The 16,381-nt window shown below is 40.0% G+C and overlaps 1 protein-coding gene across 4 annotated transcripts in view; it reads left to right on the top strand.

Moving 5' to 3' along the window:
* The window catches only part of Kctd9 (potassium channel tetramerization domain containing 9), a 32,107-nt gene that overhangs the window by 1,022 nt on the left and 14,704 nt on the right, over nucleotides 1-16,381 (top strand). For 2 of the 4 annotated variants that reach the window (XM_075950288.1, XM_075950286.1), the window contains exons 2-5: nucleotides 2,057-2,219; nucleotides 10,890-11,011; nucleotides 12,665-12,708; nucleotides 16,087-16,183. In XM_075950288.1, the coding sequence (XP_075806403.1) occupies nucleotides 2,139-2,219; nucleotides 10,890-11,011; nucleotides 12,665-12,708; nucleotides 16,087-16,183 (344 nt within the window). In that variant the 5' untranslated portion in view covers nucleotides 2,057-2,138. The remainder of the gene's footprint in view (nucleotides 1-2,056; nucleotides 2,220-10,889; nucleotides 11,012-12,664; nucleotides 12,709-16,086; nucleotides 16,184-16,381) is intronic. The other 2 variants (XM_075950289.1, XM_075950287.1) reach the window with 1 other exon arrangement.

The following is a 16,381-nucleotide window of genomic DNA, read 5'->3' on the forward strand; positions in this document are numbered from 1 at the left end:
TTGAATAAACAGACTCTGGAAATCTGAACCACAGTGAGGTTTGTGCTCTGCAACTTTGTTTCCTTCAGATTGGCTATGCATACAAAAATAGTAATGGCATGGGCTCTGCCGGGGCTTCCGAAGTATGTGCCGCAAAGGCGCTGTCAGTTCTGATCCTTAACTTTTCCTTAACCAGCTCTGTAGCTGGCTGGCTCTCATAAACTGAAGTCTGCGTGGTTACTGAGAGAGTTAGTATTACCCAGTGTTCAGAGCTGTAGTGTGTGCACTTTGGCCAATGCTGGTCTGTGCTCGACTCCATGCAGTCGAAGCGTTTGGAGGGCCTTCTAAATCCTCGACTCGACTCTACCTCTCTTCCGAGTCCACTGACTTTCATTGTCCACAAATTGAGGGAGTGGCTCTTGGTGTTTTATTTAATTTTTTTTTAAACTTCGAAAAAGTTTTAAGCTTTGGGTTTCCAATTTGAGTAGTATTTACTTAAAAAAAATCTTTTCATCTCAGAAGATTGGGGAAAGCACGCATGAAATAATTGTGCATGCATAGGCTTTACAAAGATGATAAAGTCTGAACTGGAGAATACTAGCTTTTCATATATAAGAGAAACTATGCCCTAGTCCTTTCTTCTAAATTAAAGAATATATGTTCTAAAGCTGCTTCCTCTCCTTTTGGCTGATGGAATAATATTAAAATGACTCTTATTTGACAAGATCACAATATTGCCTGCATATGTATATGGACGGATATGTAGCATACATATAGCAACTATATTTAGTCAGGGTCGTCGTAAACATGACATGGATGCTCATGAAATAGTTTGCTGTCCTGTCTATAAAGTAGAATATATCATTTAGATTGTCTCCTGACTTGCCTGGTGGCTACTTTTTTTTTTTTTCCCCAAATGGGTTTTCCTCTTGCTGCTTGCTTTGTGGCTATGGTCCGTGAGGTAGACAGGCACACACTCATCAGCACGCATCAGGATATCAACATGCATTCTCATTTGTGTAGCTGAAAGTGCCTGTAATGTTGATGAAAGCTGGGAGCTGGTTTATCCCACGTGAAATGTAATGCCGTGGAGGGTGGTGGAAGATGACCCACTGGGATTTAGGGGAGAATGTATATTATTTATGTTTTCATTTAAAAACAAAATAATTTTAAAACGTGGCCTTTTCTAATCTGGAGAAGCCTGGGGGCCTCCAATCACTGAACTTGTCAAATTGGTTTTGTTTTCTTCCAGAACAGAGGCCTACACATGTAAATAGGTTGATAGCCAGCACCAGTTGGTTCTCTTTGACACAGGATGTATAGAAGCCTACAAGTACAGTGGAGATTTACATCATTCAGTCTGAACTGAATTAGCCATCAGCTATGCCAAGTGACTTTAAAACATTACCGCAAAGAAACTGCAGATTGAAGCCAGTATTAATAATAATATAAAAGGCTCTCAAAAGCCAAAGAGTGCCATGTTTTAAGAAAATTATTTGAAGTTTTACTTAATAACTGGCATTAATAATCAACTTCTTCCTTAGGGTATATTGTTCTTTGAACCATTAGCCAGTGGTATGAGGAGGTCATCCGAATTACTGAGACTTAAGAGTGTTTTCCTGTTCATGCTGGCAAATGGCCTTGGGTTTTTTCCCCTTTGCCTTAGTTTTTAAGGGTTGGGGAGGTGGCTCAGTGGTTAAAGCGTTGCACAAACAACTTGTGTGAGTCCACCAGTAATTCCAGCCCCTGAAGGCAAAGATGAGGGATCCCAGGAGGAAGCTGGCCAGTTAGGCTGACCTTGGTGGCAAACTCCAGGATCAGTTGAGAGAGCCTGCCTCAATGGATAGGTGACAAGCAGGGGAAGAAGACTCCTCAGATCAACCATGGGCCTCAACACGTGTGTGCACACAGGTGCAGACACACCTAAACACACACACAAGAAAAAGAATAAAAACTTTTATTGTTTAAAGACAGTCTTATATTTAGCAGAATCTCACGAAATTTAGTGATACATACTTAAAAGATTCCTGCTGGCCAATTTGTCATCTGAGTAAATAAAAATCTTCATCTCGTTTAGAAAAACGTTTCTGACAGCAGCATACAGTTTATGATTAAATGAATACACAGCTGACTGAGCACGAGCCCAAACTGTTCCGCTGATGGGCTTTGAAGATTGTCCTTCCAGAAAGCTGCCTTGTTTGAATCGTGGGGACGAGGGGGCTGTTGTTGGCTCCAGGAAGGTCAGTTAGGCCTACACCTTCCATCTTTGCTCCGTGTGCTTCCCGTTCCCTTTGATCTCATACTATTCCCTGAAATGAAATGAGGTTTCAGACATCTCAATAAAGCATGTGGTTCTGAGTAACCCCGTGTTAGTGCCATCAATAACACATTGAGCGAATCATAGGCTTTCTGTATACAGCGTTCGTTCATTCAGCTACACACTTAACTGTTTGAGTGTGACCGTCCATGCCAAGTGCTGCAGCTACAGCAGGCAAGGAAATGCCTGGATTCTGTACTGATGCTTGCGTTCTTAGTCAGGAAAGAGCTTCCCTTCCATCTGATATTAGGTCAGAAATGTGTTGTTGGTATCATGTGTCCAGACTGGAACTCTTTCCATTGTTAGAGGTAAAATCAGACTCTTAATCTCAGCAAGAACTTGTCGTTCTCTCAGCCTGTTTGTTTCTTAATATATTTGATTTATGCAGAAGATTATAATATAAAATATTGGTGTGCATCAGAATGAAAGGAAAATACTGCAAGCCACTAATTTTGTTTCTCTTTGCTGCTTTCTTAGCCTTTCCGAACCTTTTCCTTTAACACTTTTATCAATTAGTGACAATGTCTGCATTTTCAATGCTTTCGTGAAGTTCATATATAAAAATACTCCCACAGTTTACCCACTGTCCTGTCAACAGAACCACTGGGAAAACTTAAAAACGGTGCTGTCCTCCAACCCCAGCAGGCCTCAGAGGCTGGGATATATAGTTTGTCACAGTTCTCAGTGATTCTTACATTACAGCTTTGGGGCTATTCCTTGAGAACCTCTCTACCTTCATCCTTCCCCTCCCCCTCTACCTCTCTTGAGAGATGGCTGAGGAGCTAAGGGTACTTAAGACCTGTGGAGGACTGAAGTTTGAATCCCAGCAGCCACATCAGGTAGCACACAGCTGCCTGTAGCTTTAGCTCGAGGGCATCGAATGCTCCTAGTTTCCACAGATGCCTGCACTCTGTAGTGGTATATTATTTATATTTTAATAAATAAGTCTTGCCTGAAAACCAGTCTCCTCTGGTCTAAATCTAAAGCCACTAAAGGTCAGGTGATGGTGACACAAATGTTTAGTCCCAGAATTTGAGAGACAGAGGCTGTGAGTTCAAGGTTATCCTGGGCTACACAAGATCAGTGCAGAAACAAATCCAGGTGGTGGTGGCCCACATCTTTAATCCCAGCACTAGAAGGAATATAAAATGTGAGACGAGAGAGGCTTAGGTTGCTTAGTTGGCGGTCGCCCAGCCTTGGTAGAGGTAAGACTTCTCTAGTTGCTTTGCCTTTCTGGTTTTTGGGTCGAACCCCAGTTTCTGTCTCTGGGTTTTTATTTTTTGTGCTACAGCACTCACAACCCCCTTCCAGGTATATATTTTAAAAAACAGCTCCCTGAGTCCGATTGTGCTGCTCATATGCATGTGGGCATGGGAGCATCTGCTTGAGTACGGACAACCTACCACCAGCCATGTCTTTAAAGGAAAGTGACTCCACCCCCCTCAGCAACCTCAGCTGCCAATAGCTGCTCCACCAAGGCCTGACCACGATGGCCTTCTCTCCCGTTCATATGTGCATTTTGACTGGATTGATATGATGGTACCGGTCTCTTGTAGGTACCTGTAGCTGCTGTGAGTTTCTGTGTGCAGCAGTCATGTCCAGAAGTCGGCATTTCTCAGCGCTCCTCCTCATTTGCTAGTGCTTACATTCTCTCTGCCCACTCTTCCTAGAAGCCTCCTGAGACGTTGGTGGGTGGGGTTATTTAGATGATTCACCCACAACGGAGTGCATGTGCTCTCTTATACTTGGCACTCTGATCAGTATTGCGTCTCTCTATCAACTCTTAGCAACTGCAAAAAGAAGCTTCCCTGACCAAAGTTGAGCAACATTAATCTATGAATATAAACATAAATATGTATGTCAGTTTGTCAGCATGGCGTTTTAACATAACAGCAGTAGATTCCTCTCTAAGGCCTGTGAGCTTTTGACCAGGTTTATAGTACCAGGCATGAAATCCCTCCTCTGGAGCAGGCCTCACATCCGATCAGAATGTTTAGGTACTACTAGTGGGAATGTAAGTACCCATAATGGGCTATGCCAACTGTAACTGTCACACCACTATTACAGCAGGGCACAGCCTACCAGGGACGTCTATATTAAGGGTCTAGCACTGAATTAAGACTGTTGATGTCTTTTTTCCTCCAGCATCCTGCATGGCACCTTTCGGTACTTGGTAAGCTAGTCAGGAGGGAGAGTGTTTCTCTGTCAGTCAAGGTTGATTTCTCGTATGTTCTTGTTTCTAAAGTGAGTGGTATCTTCAGCAGTAGAGTCTTACTGTCTAATTATGGTGGATAACCAGTAGTGATGGCAATAGCCTATGGTTGTTTTGGTTACTTCTGGGGCTTCTCTGAGGTCCAGATAATTAGTAGGTAGGTATACCATATCTGACACTGAGATTTTTATTTAGTGACCCATGTGTTCTAGAGCCACATTGTCCACCCATATATAGTTTATATACACACATGTGATTTTTTTTATTTAGTTAACAAACTAGTAGATTTTTATAAAGCCTCTTCATAGTCTTACGTTTTGGTTAGCACACTCTTACTCTCTTCTCTACTCTACCTTCCCTGTCTCACTAAACCTTTCACCAGAGTCTCCCACTCCCCATTCTGTCCTGTTGCCTGTGCACTATCTGCTCTGATAATACTCTTCTGTTGCAAGATCATAACTTTCCATACAGCTGTTTCATAAACTCTTGATTTCAGTTAAGTCTTCCTCCATTCCCTTATTTCCCCACCTTCCCCCAAGTGTTCAGTTCTATAAAGTAATTGCAGATTGTTTTTGAAGTCATTATGGGTACTTGTATTCCCACTAGTAGTATCTAAATATTTCTGTTGGGTGTGTCCTTTCCACCATTTAATACTGTCATAATTTTTTTTTTCATTTTGAAACAGGATTTCTCTGTGTAGCCCTGACTATCCTGGAACTTGCTCTGTAGACCAGGCTGGCCTCAAACTCAGAGCACAGCTTGCCTCTGCCTCCCAAGGGCTGGGATTCAAGGCATGTACCACCACCACCCAGCTAGAATTTTCAGTTTTTAATAGTGACCTCAGGAATAGTAGCTATAGGAATAAAATCATCTTCACTTTTGAACTCTACCAGAATTGAAGGTAGCGTGACTTGAGTTCTCCATTTTAGGTCAAAAATTATTATTGGTGTTTTAGTTAGGTAAATCAGTATGCATAATTTAACCATTTCATGCTAATAGTGTGTTATGATAGGATACAATTTGAAAACGGTGTTTAAAGGCAAATTAAAATGAGCTGTGTTCATACTGTTACAGCAGTCAGTTCCTCAACTACCAGATAGCTTTTCCTCATCATGGCTTCTCCAACCAAAAAAGAAGTGTGTCTCAATAGTATAATATAGTCATGGTGAACTTTAACAGACATGCTTCTCTATTTGCTCCACAAAATGCTAACATTCTTGGTGCTGACTTTGTTTTATTTTTGTTTGTTTGTTTGTTTTTGAGACAGGGTTTCTCTGTGTAGCCCTGACCATCCTGGAACTCACTGTGTAGACCAGGCTGGCCTTGAACTCACCGAGCCCCACCTGCCTCTGCCTCAGTGCTGCACTGCCACCACCTCACAGATGCTAACTTCTAAAAGCAGGTGCAGTGACAGGGAAACTTCAGGTCTATGCAGGGAAGGATCACACACTTAAAGCAGATAACATAATCTTTCATTTTATAAGGGCCTGGCTGCTTAGGCACAGTATCAATACTAAAATAAGTTTAGCACCCATTAGCATGTCTTTCTTTTTAAGATTTATTTATTATGTATATAATGTTCTGCTTCCATGCATGCCTGCATGCCAGAAGATGGCACCAGATCTCATTATAGATGGTTATGAACCATTGTGTAGGGGACTTGAACTCCGGACCTCTGGAAGAACAGCCAGTAATCTAAACCTCTGAGCCATTTCTCCAGCCCCACATTTCTAATGGTAACTATCTAAAATCAGAGTAGGAGCATTCAACTAGTAAATTTTATGCAAATGTTTTTAAAAAATCATGTTGAATATGGTGGCACACACTTTTGATTTCAGCACGTGGGAAATAGAGGCAGACAGATCTCTGTGAGTTCCAGGACAGCCAGAGCTATGTAGACCCTGTATCAAAAACCAAACAGATAAAAACAAAACACCGAAACCACAAGCAATTTGAGTCCAATATTTTGAATAAAAGAGTTCCATTGCGGAGTCAGAAAGAAAAATATGTACCCAGTGTTTAAACTTTCTCAGCAATTTCACACCTTTTCTTTGTGTATCACACACATACATTGACACAGGCACACACGCCAACTGGACTCTAACTCACAAAGATATTTCTGCCTTTACCGCTCAAGTACTGGGATTAAAGGTTTGCGCCACCATGTCTGGCTTGCACCTCTCACCATGTCTGACTTACATTGCTATACTTTAAAAACTTTGTTTCCAGTTTGTTTATGTAAAATATAGATGTTTAAAATACAACTGTTACAGTATAATTCTAGTTTCATTTGGTGGTGCTAGTTTGCACAAATGATTTTAAGTTGATAAACAAATGCTAAGAGTAAATCTCCAAGTAAAAAGTATATTGGCCAACTTAAGGGACAATTTCAAGTTTATAGAACTCTTCAATTTTTCAGATTAATTCTATTTTCTCTAATCGATGATCTTTTGGTTGTCAATTATTAGATTATCAACTACACATTTTATTTCCAAAACTAGTATTAAGAACATGGAAGCTATAAAATAAATTTTAAAATTTCCCTGTCCCTGTGTAAATAATATAGGTTCTTCATAATAATTTGGAAGACAATGTTTAAAAATTCTCAGTAGTCAGTCGTAGTTCCACTATTGAGAGATAGTCACTTTCAACTCTCTTACGAATAGTACTTTTAAATTGCAGTTATATCATATACTTCATCTTCCAACGAAAGACTTAGATATAATTGATGTACAGAGAAAAGGTGTGACCTAGATCAAAACCCTGAAAACAATGACATTTCACTTAATATTCAAGAAATATTTGGAGCTTACTGAAGCAAGTAATGTAACATTTAGCCAAGTAGAGGCTTCCATTTCAACTGCAGAATTCATTCTCTTCATTTCAAAGATTATGGTGACACGTCTTTTATTTTTTTAATCTAGGGTTTTACTATGCCATCTACCCTGACCTCCAGCTCAGTCCGCCAGCCTCTCTGGTAGCTGAAGTCATTGCCCTGTTTCCTGTATTTTGTTTGTTTATTTTAGCTCTGCTCATCGGCTGTACCAAGAGTAGTTGTTGGTATTCACAGAATGAATAGCAACTTTTGTCACATTCACTTTGCCATTTGCCAACACAGTCAAGTGCAGGAAGAAAGGTTAGAAAGTAGTTGCTGTGGCATCTGGGAAGGTTAATCTGGGTTTGGCGGCAGCCTGGGCTACCGAGTAAATTTCAAGCCACTCTGGGTTACAGAATGAGAACCTGTTTCGAATCAACAGAAAGAAAGAGAAGAAAAGAGGAAAATATTTGATGAAATGATAAATTATGTTGCTGCTGTGTTCAAACTGATTTATTGGTACTAAAAAGTTAAACTCAATTTATACCTTGATTTCTTAGTTTTCCAGCCAACATAAGAGTCCCTATCAAGTCCCCATCCGTGACTAGGCTTTACCAGTCAGTTGGGGGGGGGGGTTATGTGTCATGTGTTCAAAGTTGACTTCATGGGAAGTTGAAAACGGGAACGTGGTACCTTGATTACTTTTCTGTTGCTGTGATTAGACACCATGACCAAGGTAACCTATACAAGAAGGTATTTCTTTGGGGCTTACTGTTTCAGAGGGTTAGAGATTATGACCTGCGTGGCAGAGAGCATGACAGCAGTCAAGCAGGCGCGGCACTAGAGTGGTAGCTGAGAGCTTGCATTTTGAGATACATCCAAGAGACAGAAGCACACTGGGAATGGCATGGCCTTTGAAATCTCGAAAGCCATCTGTAATGACTCGCTTTCTCTAACAAGGTCACACCCCCCAATCCTTCCCAAACAGTTCCACTGGCTGGGAACAAAGCATGCGAGCCTATGAGCTGAGCCTATAGGGATCATTCTCATTCAGACCACCATAGATGACAGTAGCCAAGCCATCACTTAGTACAGTTGCTGTTTCCTGGGTGAAATAGGTGTTTCAGCATTGTTTACTTTACCCTGCTGCTTAGAACAGCACTGTCCAGTAGAACTGTGGCTGTGGAAAGTTCACATGTGTGCTGTTGAATATGGGAGCATGAGCCTGTGGGCAGGCAACTCAGTGTTGGACAGATGAGTAGTGCAGCTAATGAACTGCCTTTTTAAAACTTCTATTTAAGTGAGGCTGGATTGGCTGCTCCTTCAGAGGCCCTGAGTTCAATTCCCAGTACCTGTGGTGGCTCACAATCATAGAATCATGGGATCAAATGACCTCTTCTAATGCACAGATAGATGTACATGCAGAAAAACCATCTGTATAAATATGATCTTTTTTACTTTTAATTAAGCTTATTGAATTAAAATTTAAATCTCATGTAATCAGTGTAGCACTGGAGTATGGTTAGTGGCCTTTCTGTTCATTAGAAAACGACCAAGGCGTAGAAGAAACCAATTCAATCATATGGAAGTGGACAGCAGTTTAATTTGTTTGGTTTTGAAAACCAAGTCACATAAATCTCAATGTCTCACATTTAAGTTAGGAGCTTACTTAAGTCAATGTGTTTGTCTTGTATCCATTTTATAGTATGCCAACAGAAATGAAAGAACTGCAGAGAGAAAGTTGATGTCAGGGCAAGGTGGAAGTTTCAGGCAAAAGAAACCATGCAGAATGCACAAGAGGCAGAAGAGGAGAAAAGGAAGGATTTAGAAAATTCCTTGTGCTCTAGGGTCAAGGATGAGGGTGTAGCTCTGGGAAGGAGGTGCTTTTCCTCTTCCAGCCATCTTGTGTGCTATGGTGGTATTTGCCCTTCTGTGTTACAGTTGTCTTCTTTATTTCTGACTTTCAGAGACCCTGGCTGACAGTGCTGCCATCAGGGGTTATCTTAGCCTTTAGGAAGCCAGTTAGAGCTGACCAGAGCACAGAATCCATGTGTGGACCAATTCTCAGCCCTCTGCTGATGTAGCTGCCTGCATTATTATTTATTAGACCCTGCCTGATTTGCTGCAGGACACACCTGCCTATTATACACCCAGCAGTGTTGTGTTCAGAATGCTAGATGCTAAAAACTGGATTTCATGAAACCATAGGTTTTGAAAAATTAATGAGATGGGAAGTTGTTCCCTTTTCTATGATAGTTGATATAGTGAGTAACATACTAAACCATTCCTATTTCAAAAATAAGCCATTCCTTCAAAGGAATAATAATAATAGGAATTGGAAAAATGATAATAATAGAACAACATAGTAAGGACTTAGGTGCTTAGGTACTTTAATAAGCTATAGGCATTAACTCATTTCCTCATAAAACTAAGGTTCTTTTTTCATTACCAGTTAAAGCAACAAGTTGACAGACAATGCTAATCTAGGCTCAGAGGTTAAAAGCATTGGCTGCTCTTCTAGAGCTCCTGAGTTCAGTTCCTAGCAACCACATGGTGGCTCACAACCAATTTTTGTTTTTGTTTTTCGAGACAGGGTTTCTCCGTGCCTTTGGAGTCTGCCCTGTAGACCAGGCTGGCCTCAAATTCACAGAGATCCACCTGCCTCTGCCTCCCAAGTGCTGGGATTAAAGGCATGCACCACCACCGCCAGGCTCACAACCATTTTTAATGAGATCTGGTGCCCTCTTTTGACCTGTAGATGTACACACAAGCAGGATACTGTATACATAATAAATAAATTAAATAAAAAAGAAAATGCTAATCTAAATTTAAGTCCCAGACAATCATCAGAATTTGTATTGAATGTCAAGATTCTAGATTAGTTTTGTTTGGCCACAATTTCGTTTTTATTATTGTTGTTGAAAACATTCTTCTCTCATACAATGTATTCCCACCACAGTTTCCCCTCCTTCCAGCTGTCTCCCACCTTCCCTGTCCCCCAGACCTACTTCCCCTCCACTTCCTTTCAGAAAAGAGCAGGCTTCCGAGAGACAACAACGAAACAGGACAAAACAAGATACAATAAGACAAGGCAAAAGCCTATGTATTGAGTCTGGACAAGGCAACCCAATAGGAGGAAGAAAGTCCCAAGACCAGGCAAAAGAGTCAGAGACATCTGCTTCCACTATTAGGAGTCTCACAGAAACACTAGGCTAACAGCCATGACATACATGCAGAGGACCTAGTGTAGACCCATGCAGGCCCTCTGCTCACCACTTTAGTCTCTGTGAGTCCATATGAGCCCTGCTGAGTTGGTTTGGTGGGCCATGTGTCCTCCATTCCATCTGACTCCTACAGTCTTTCCTTCGTCTCTTCCTTGGGGTTTATTCTCTACTCTAGTTTTGTGTTTCTACAGTAGGAGGCACAAAGTAACTATGTATCAGGCAGTGCTGAAAATCTCCTACATGATCTTTTGATGTTTTAATCTGTATGGAGTGTGATGGTCTATAATGTCAGTGATGACATTCATTGTATATGTTGTTCAAATTAATCTGGTGTGTTCACAGGTGGTTGCTGTCTATGGAACTTTGTCTGATTTGCTTTCAGTGGCCAGCAGTAAACTCGGCATAAAAGCCACCAGTGTATATAATGGGAAAGGTGGACTGATTGATGATATTGCTTTGATCAGGTAAACTTCACCTTTTTAAAGCTGTCAACAGTGTGCCCTTGGCTTCTTGCTCTTATGCTGTTTTGCTTATGCAAATGTTTCATTGCTCTTAAGAAAGCTGGATCTTGCCAAGTGGTTGTTTGGAGTTAGCTGTTTGAAATTTAAGTCTCCTGGACTCAAAGGCTGTTGATTAGATAGTATTTCAGCATATTGACAGTCCGCATTGGTCATATATGACATTGACAATTTCTTCTTTATAACAGTTCAAAAATTTAAAAATCTCTTACGAGCACTTGTTTATTGTTAAACTCATTTTTTTTAAAAAAATACAAACATCAGAAGGAACTGATGCTAAATACTACAAAATTCTGACTAGGGATAACAACGGGGTCTTCGATAGTGTTGCTTTTTTAAAACTGCTTTTGTGTTTTCCTAGTGTCTCAGGTAAATTATTGCTTAAAATAGGTGTCAAGTTCACCTCATTCCTCAAAGTATGAGATGACTTTCAGGCAGGGAAGTCATTTAGCATGGAGATGATGAAGAACACTCTAGGTCGAGACGACACCAGCAGTGGGATGGCTCTGCTTGAGTTGGATAACTCAAAGCATGGGTTGGCAAAGCATGTGAAGACCATGATGCTTTAAATGATATTGTATGTGAAGATGAATCTGCACTCGATTCCAGGGCAGACTGACCCTTCAATATAGTAGATTTCTTGAAAGCAGTTGGTTCTAGTTTCTTCATTTTAAACAAGGAGACCAAGCATCTGAGATGTGAAGGGGCTTGTCCAGGTCTTAGTTTAGCAGTTGTTCTTTGTCTATAAGGACAAACTTCCATACTAATCTAGGAACATTAACTGGCTAAGCAAGTAGAAAATACAAATTGAAATGCAAATCTAAATAAATCAGAGTTTCTTAGTTTTTTTCTTTATCTCAGCTTCCATGGGTAATTGACCAACATCATTGCATGGTGTACATCATCCTAATTTTCCATCATAAGTTCTATTCCAAGAAAGACCCAATGTATTTCTATGTCCTTGTAAGACAGATATGACTGTGTCAGAAGTATCCAAGGCTTGCACAGTGTTTTCTGGCTCACACTAGTGCCTCTGGTCATTGAGTTACACTGATGGTGCAGAGTGGGCCTGGGAGGAGACTACACTGGTCACCCAAGAGGGTCAGTGACCGGAAACATTTTATTGTAGAGATGGTAGACGTGCGGTGAGTGGGTGTTAGAGTCGCTTAGGGTTTCATCTTCCCAGGATTTAATATGACCGTTTATTTTAATTTCTAAGCTGCTAATTTTTTTGAGAAAGCACTTCAATGACTTATTTAGGGGTAAAGAACTAAAATAAAACAAAAATTGCCTTGTCTTTAGCATGTCTTTTGAACATAAAATAGTACATTTTTCAATTTATACAAGACCACATTCACAAAATATGATAGTGAATTCTGTTTTTTTCAATTTCAAAACTACTTTGATATACAGGATTGATGGTGTTTGAATTTCAGTCTGGTCAGGATTAAACAGAGCATTGCAAACAGCTTTCTTGTAGGGAGATTGGTGACAAAGCCTGCTTCCTGTCTGATCTTAAGGAGTAGTTCAGTTAGTCCTCAGCTGTTTAATGTGCTTTCTAGGTTTTGATTATGGCTTTTTAAATTTTGATTTTCCCAGGGATGATGATGTATTGTTTGTATGTGAAGGAGAACCTTTTATTGGTAAGTGACTCTGTTAAATTTCTACTTTATTTGCCATAGTAAAAAACACGAGATGGTAAGTACTTTACAAGGAGCTGTGTGACTTAACATGAAAAATTATGATGACCAACCTCAGACCTTCTTTTTATTCTTCACTGTACTTATGTCAAATTATACTTAACAGTTTGAATTATATTTTAGTGTATATATTTCCTCCTTTACATGTCTTTAAGATTTGCTAGATTTGTATATTTGTGACATGATAAATAATTTTGATTTTACAAAGAACTGTTTAAAAATCTTTGATAGTGATTGCTAGAACGTCTGTTAGTATATCACTTAACTTGTAACCATGTATTCCTTGCATAGTTCTTTTTTTGTGTGTGTGTGTGTGTGGTTTTTCGAGACAGGGTTTCTCTGTGGTTTTGGAGTCTGTCCTGGAACTAGCTCTTGTAGACCAGGCTGGTCTCGAACTCACAGAGATCCGCCTGCCTCTGCCTCCCGAGTGCTGGGATTAAAGGCGTGCGCCACCACCGCCCGGCTCCTTGCATAGTTCTTGACAGTCCTTTACTGCTGATCAAATCCTAACAGTGAAAACATGACTTGGCTTCAGCCACTATCCTTTCATATGGAAGAAAGCATATATAGTTGAGTATCTCAAAAGAAAAGACCTAATATATGAGTAAGCAAATATTCTTTAAACAGTGCTTTATTTATTTTGTCCTTATAGTCACTCATGGGTATGTTTAAGTGTTTTTAAAATATCACAGTCAGGGCTGGAGAGACGGCTCAGTGCTTAAGAACACTGGCTGATCTTCCAGAGGTCTGGAGTTCAACCACGTGGTAGCTCACAACCATCTGTAATGAAATGTGGTGCCTTCCTCTGCCCTGAAGGCATATATACATACAGAACACCGTATGCATAATAAATAAATAAGTCGTTAAAAAAAATCACAGTCAGGGGAGGGAGGGGAAACTGGGGCTGGTATTTAAATGAAAAAAATGAATAAAAAATCAAATAAAAATATCATAGTCATTGTATTTGATGAGGCTTTGTTTCAGGTAGTAGCCACATTAAAAGTAAGTGTGCTAGGCATGGTGGTGCATGCCTTTGATCTTAGCACTTAGGAGGCAGAAGCAGGTGGATTTATGTGAATTCCTGTCTGTTCTGTGTAGTAAGCTCAAGACCAACCAAGGCCACATGGTGATGAGACTCTTGTCTCAAAACAAACAAACAGCTGGGCGGTGGTGGCGCACACCTTTAATCCCAGCACTCCGGAGGCAGAGGCAGGCGGATCTCTGTGAGTTCGAGACCAGCCTGGTCTACAGAGCTAGTTCCGGGACAGGCTCCAAAACCACAGAGAAACCCTGTCTCGAAAAACCAAAAAAAAAAAAACCCAAAAAAACAAACAAACAAACAACAACAACAAAAAAAAAAAAAAACACAAAATAAACGTGTAGCTCCTTCTGTCTCCACCTTAAACTCTGAGCAAGTCTTTTCTCCATTGGCCTTACAGGAAGTGGTTACTTGCATATTAGCAATAAAACGTTATTCATCAAGTAATAAATAATTAGACTGGGGTTTAGTTCAGTAATAGAACTAGTGTCTGCCATGTATGGAGGCCTGAGTTCAATCCCCTAAAGCCAAAAGAAAGAAAAAGGTAACAAAAAAAATCCTACTAGGATTTTTTGTTTATTCCTGTGGCTTCTTTTTTTAAGCTTTCTTTTTATTTCTTTGTGTCTTTCACATCACGCATCTCCCATTCATTTCCCCATCCCTTTGTATCTGCTCTCTGCCCTTGCAATTCCCCCATCAAAAATAAAAATTTAAGAGGAAAAAAGAAAAGAAAGGAAAAAAAATCTCATCATGGAAGCTACAGTGAGTCATGCTGTAAACCTTTTTGTCCATAATCTTTACTTGCCAGTGTTAATTGCGAGAGTCATTGGTCTGCTTCTAGGCCTTTGGTTTCTGCAACACCATCGATGCTGGGCCCTCACTGGGCCTCCTCTTGGATATCCTGTTGTTGTCCTGCCTTGAAGATCCTGCAGCTTTGGGTCTGCAGGACTGACCCCCTCCTGTTACTTCTTAAGCCTAAGAATAGTTGATGGGTTTTTATTCTCTGCATGCATTGCTGGCCTGCCAATGACAACTTGTTTGTCTTTAAACTTAACCTGTTTAGTCTATGGTTTCTTTACTCTCTAGCGTGTAAGGTGTTCATCTTACTCATTTCTGTCATAGACTTGAAACATTATAATTATGACTTGATGTCATGTTCAAGGTGCAGTCTGGTTTATAGTTATTAAAAGGCCTTTTGATGGCTAAACATAAAATTTACATCCTTATGCTTTGAAGTTTATCATATTTTATAAAATGATATGTTTATGCCATGAAATATGATATAAAATCTCATGGGTTCAGACTAAATTTTTCAGGGTATATCCAGGATTAGAAGGTTTCACTTCCCCCTTCTGTTTTGACTTTATGTCCTTCCATATCAGTAACCCTGATTTCCAGGAATGCAGAAACCGATGGGATCACATTACTGTTCATGCTCCATCCCACTCAACCACATAAGATTTTCAGAGAATAATAATTTTCAGTACCAATAGAGTCTGCCAACAGTTTAACATTTTTTGTACAGCTGCTTGCATTCTTTTTGTTAAAAATGGTTGTATTTCCATATTGTCAGAAGGTAGGTACATCCGTTGTATACTGTCTCTTCTTCCTGAGTTCCATTGACAAGTCCTTCAACGGTACTTAATGCTTGCCTTCAGTACCTATATCATTCTCTCCAGTGTTTGACTGTCTGACATTTAAGACTCTATTAGAATCTTCCCAGAGTCTTTGACACCAGTTTTCTCTAGCATCTTGCAAGCTGTGACAGTTTATAGCTCTGTACCTGAAAGTCAGATGTTGAACCACATCAAATCTTATCAAATTATAAACTTTAAATATGTCCATTTATGTTAGTTTTACAATAAAGCCTTTGTAAAAATTGTTGATACACACTTTTCTTATTTTGGGTATTTGTTCTGACATTAAGTGTAGCATCAAAAAGGTGTGGTCTTAGCTGGGCATGGCAGTGCCTGCCTTTAATCTCAGCACTCAGGAGGCAGAGACAGGTGGATCTCTGTAAGTTCCAGACCAGCCTGGTCTACAGACTAAGTTCCAGGATGGCCAGGGCTATAGAGATCCCGTCTCAACAAAACAAACCAAAACACAAAATTTGGTCTTAAGCGACTATTCTTAATCGCCAAAGAACTTTTCTTACCTTAGCCAAGCAGTGTAGTAGACTCTGTGTCTTAACTTATAGGGCTTTGCTTTGAGAAATTACTTCATTGTCTTCCCAGAGTCTTCAATCTTAATAATTCTGTTATTTTTTTACATGTCATCTCTAGATCCTCAGACAGATTCTAAACCACCTGGAGGATTATTAGGATCCCACACAGACTGGCTGACATTAAATGTTGGAGGGCGATACTTTACAACAACAAGGTAGGGTGTGTATGTGAGCGCATGCTGTGTGTCTTAAAGAGCACAACCGAGTAAAAGTGACTATGTACTGTTTCCTTATAAGATTTTCAAATGCTTTTTAAGAATATTATGTGCTGTGAAACTATTTGTAGAATATTTTTTATGAAAAAAACTTTAAATGAAGTTAACCTTTCATTCCAGAGAAAGCATAAAGCATCA

This window comes from Microtus pennsylvanicus, chromosome 15, assembly GCF_037038515.1.
Source record: "Microtus pennsylvanicus isolate mMicPen1 chromosome 15, mMicPen1.hap1, whole genome shotgun sequence".
Lineage (NCBI taxonomy): Eukaryota > Metazoa > Chordata > Mammalia > Rodentia > Cricetidae > Microtus > Microtus pennsylvanicus.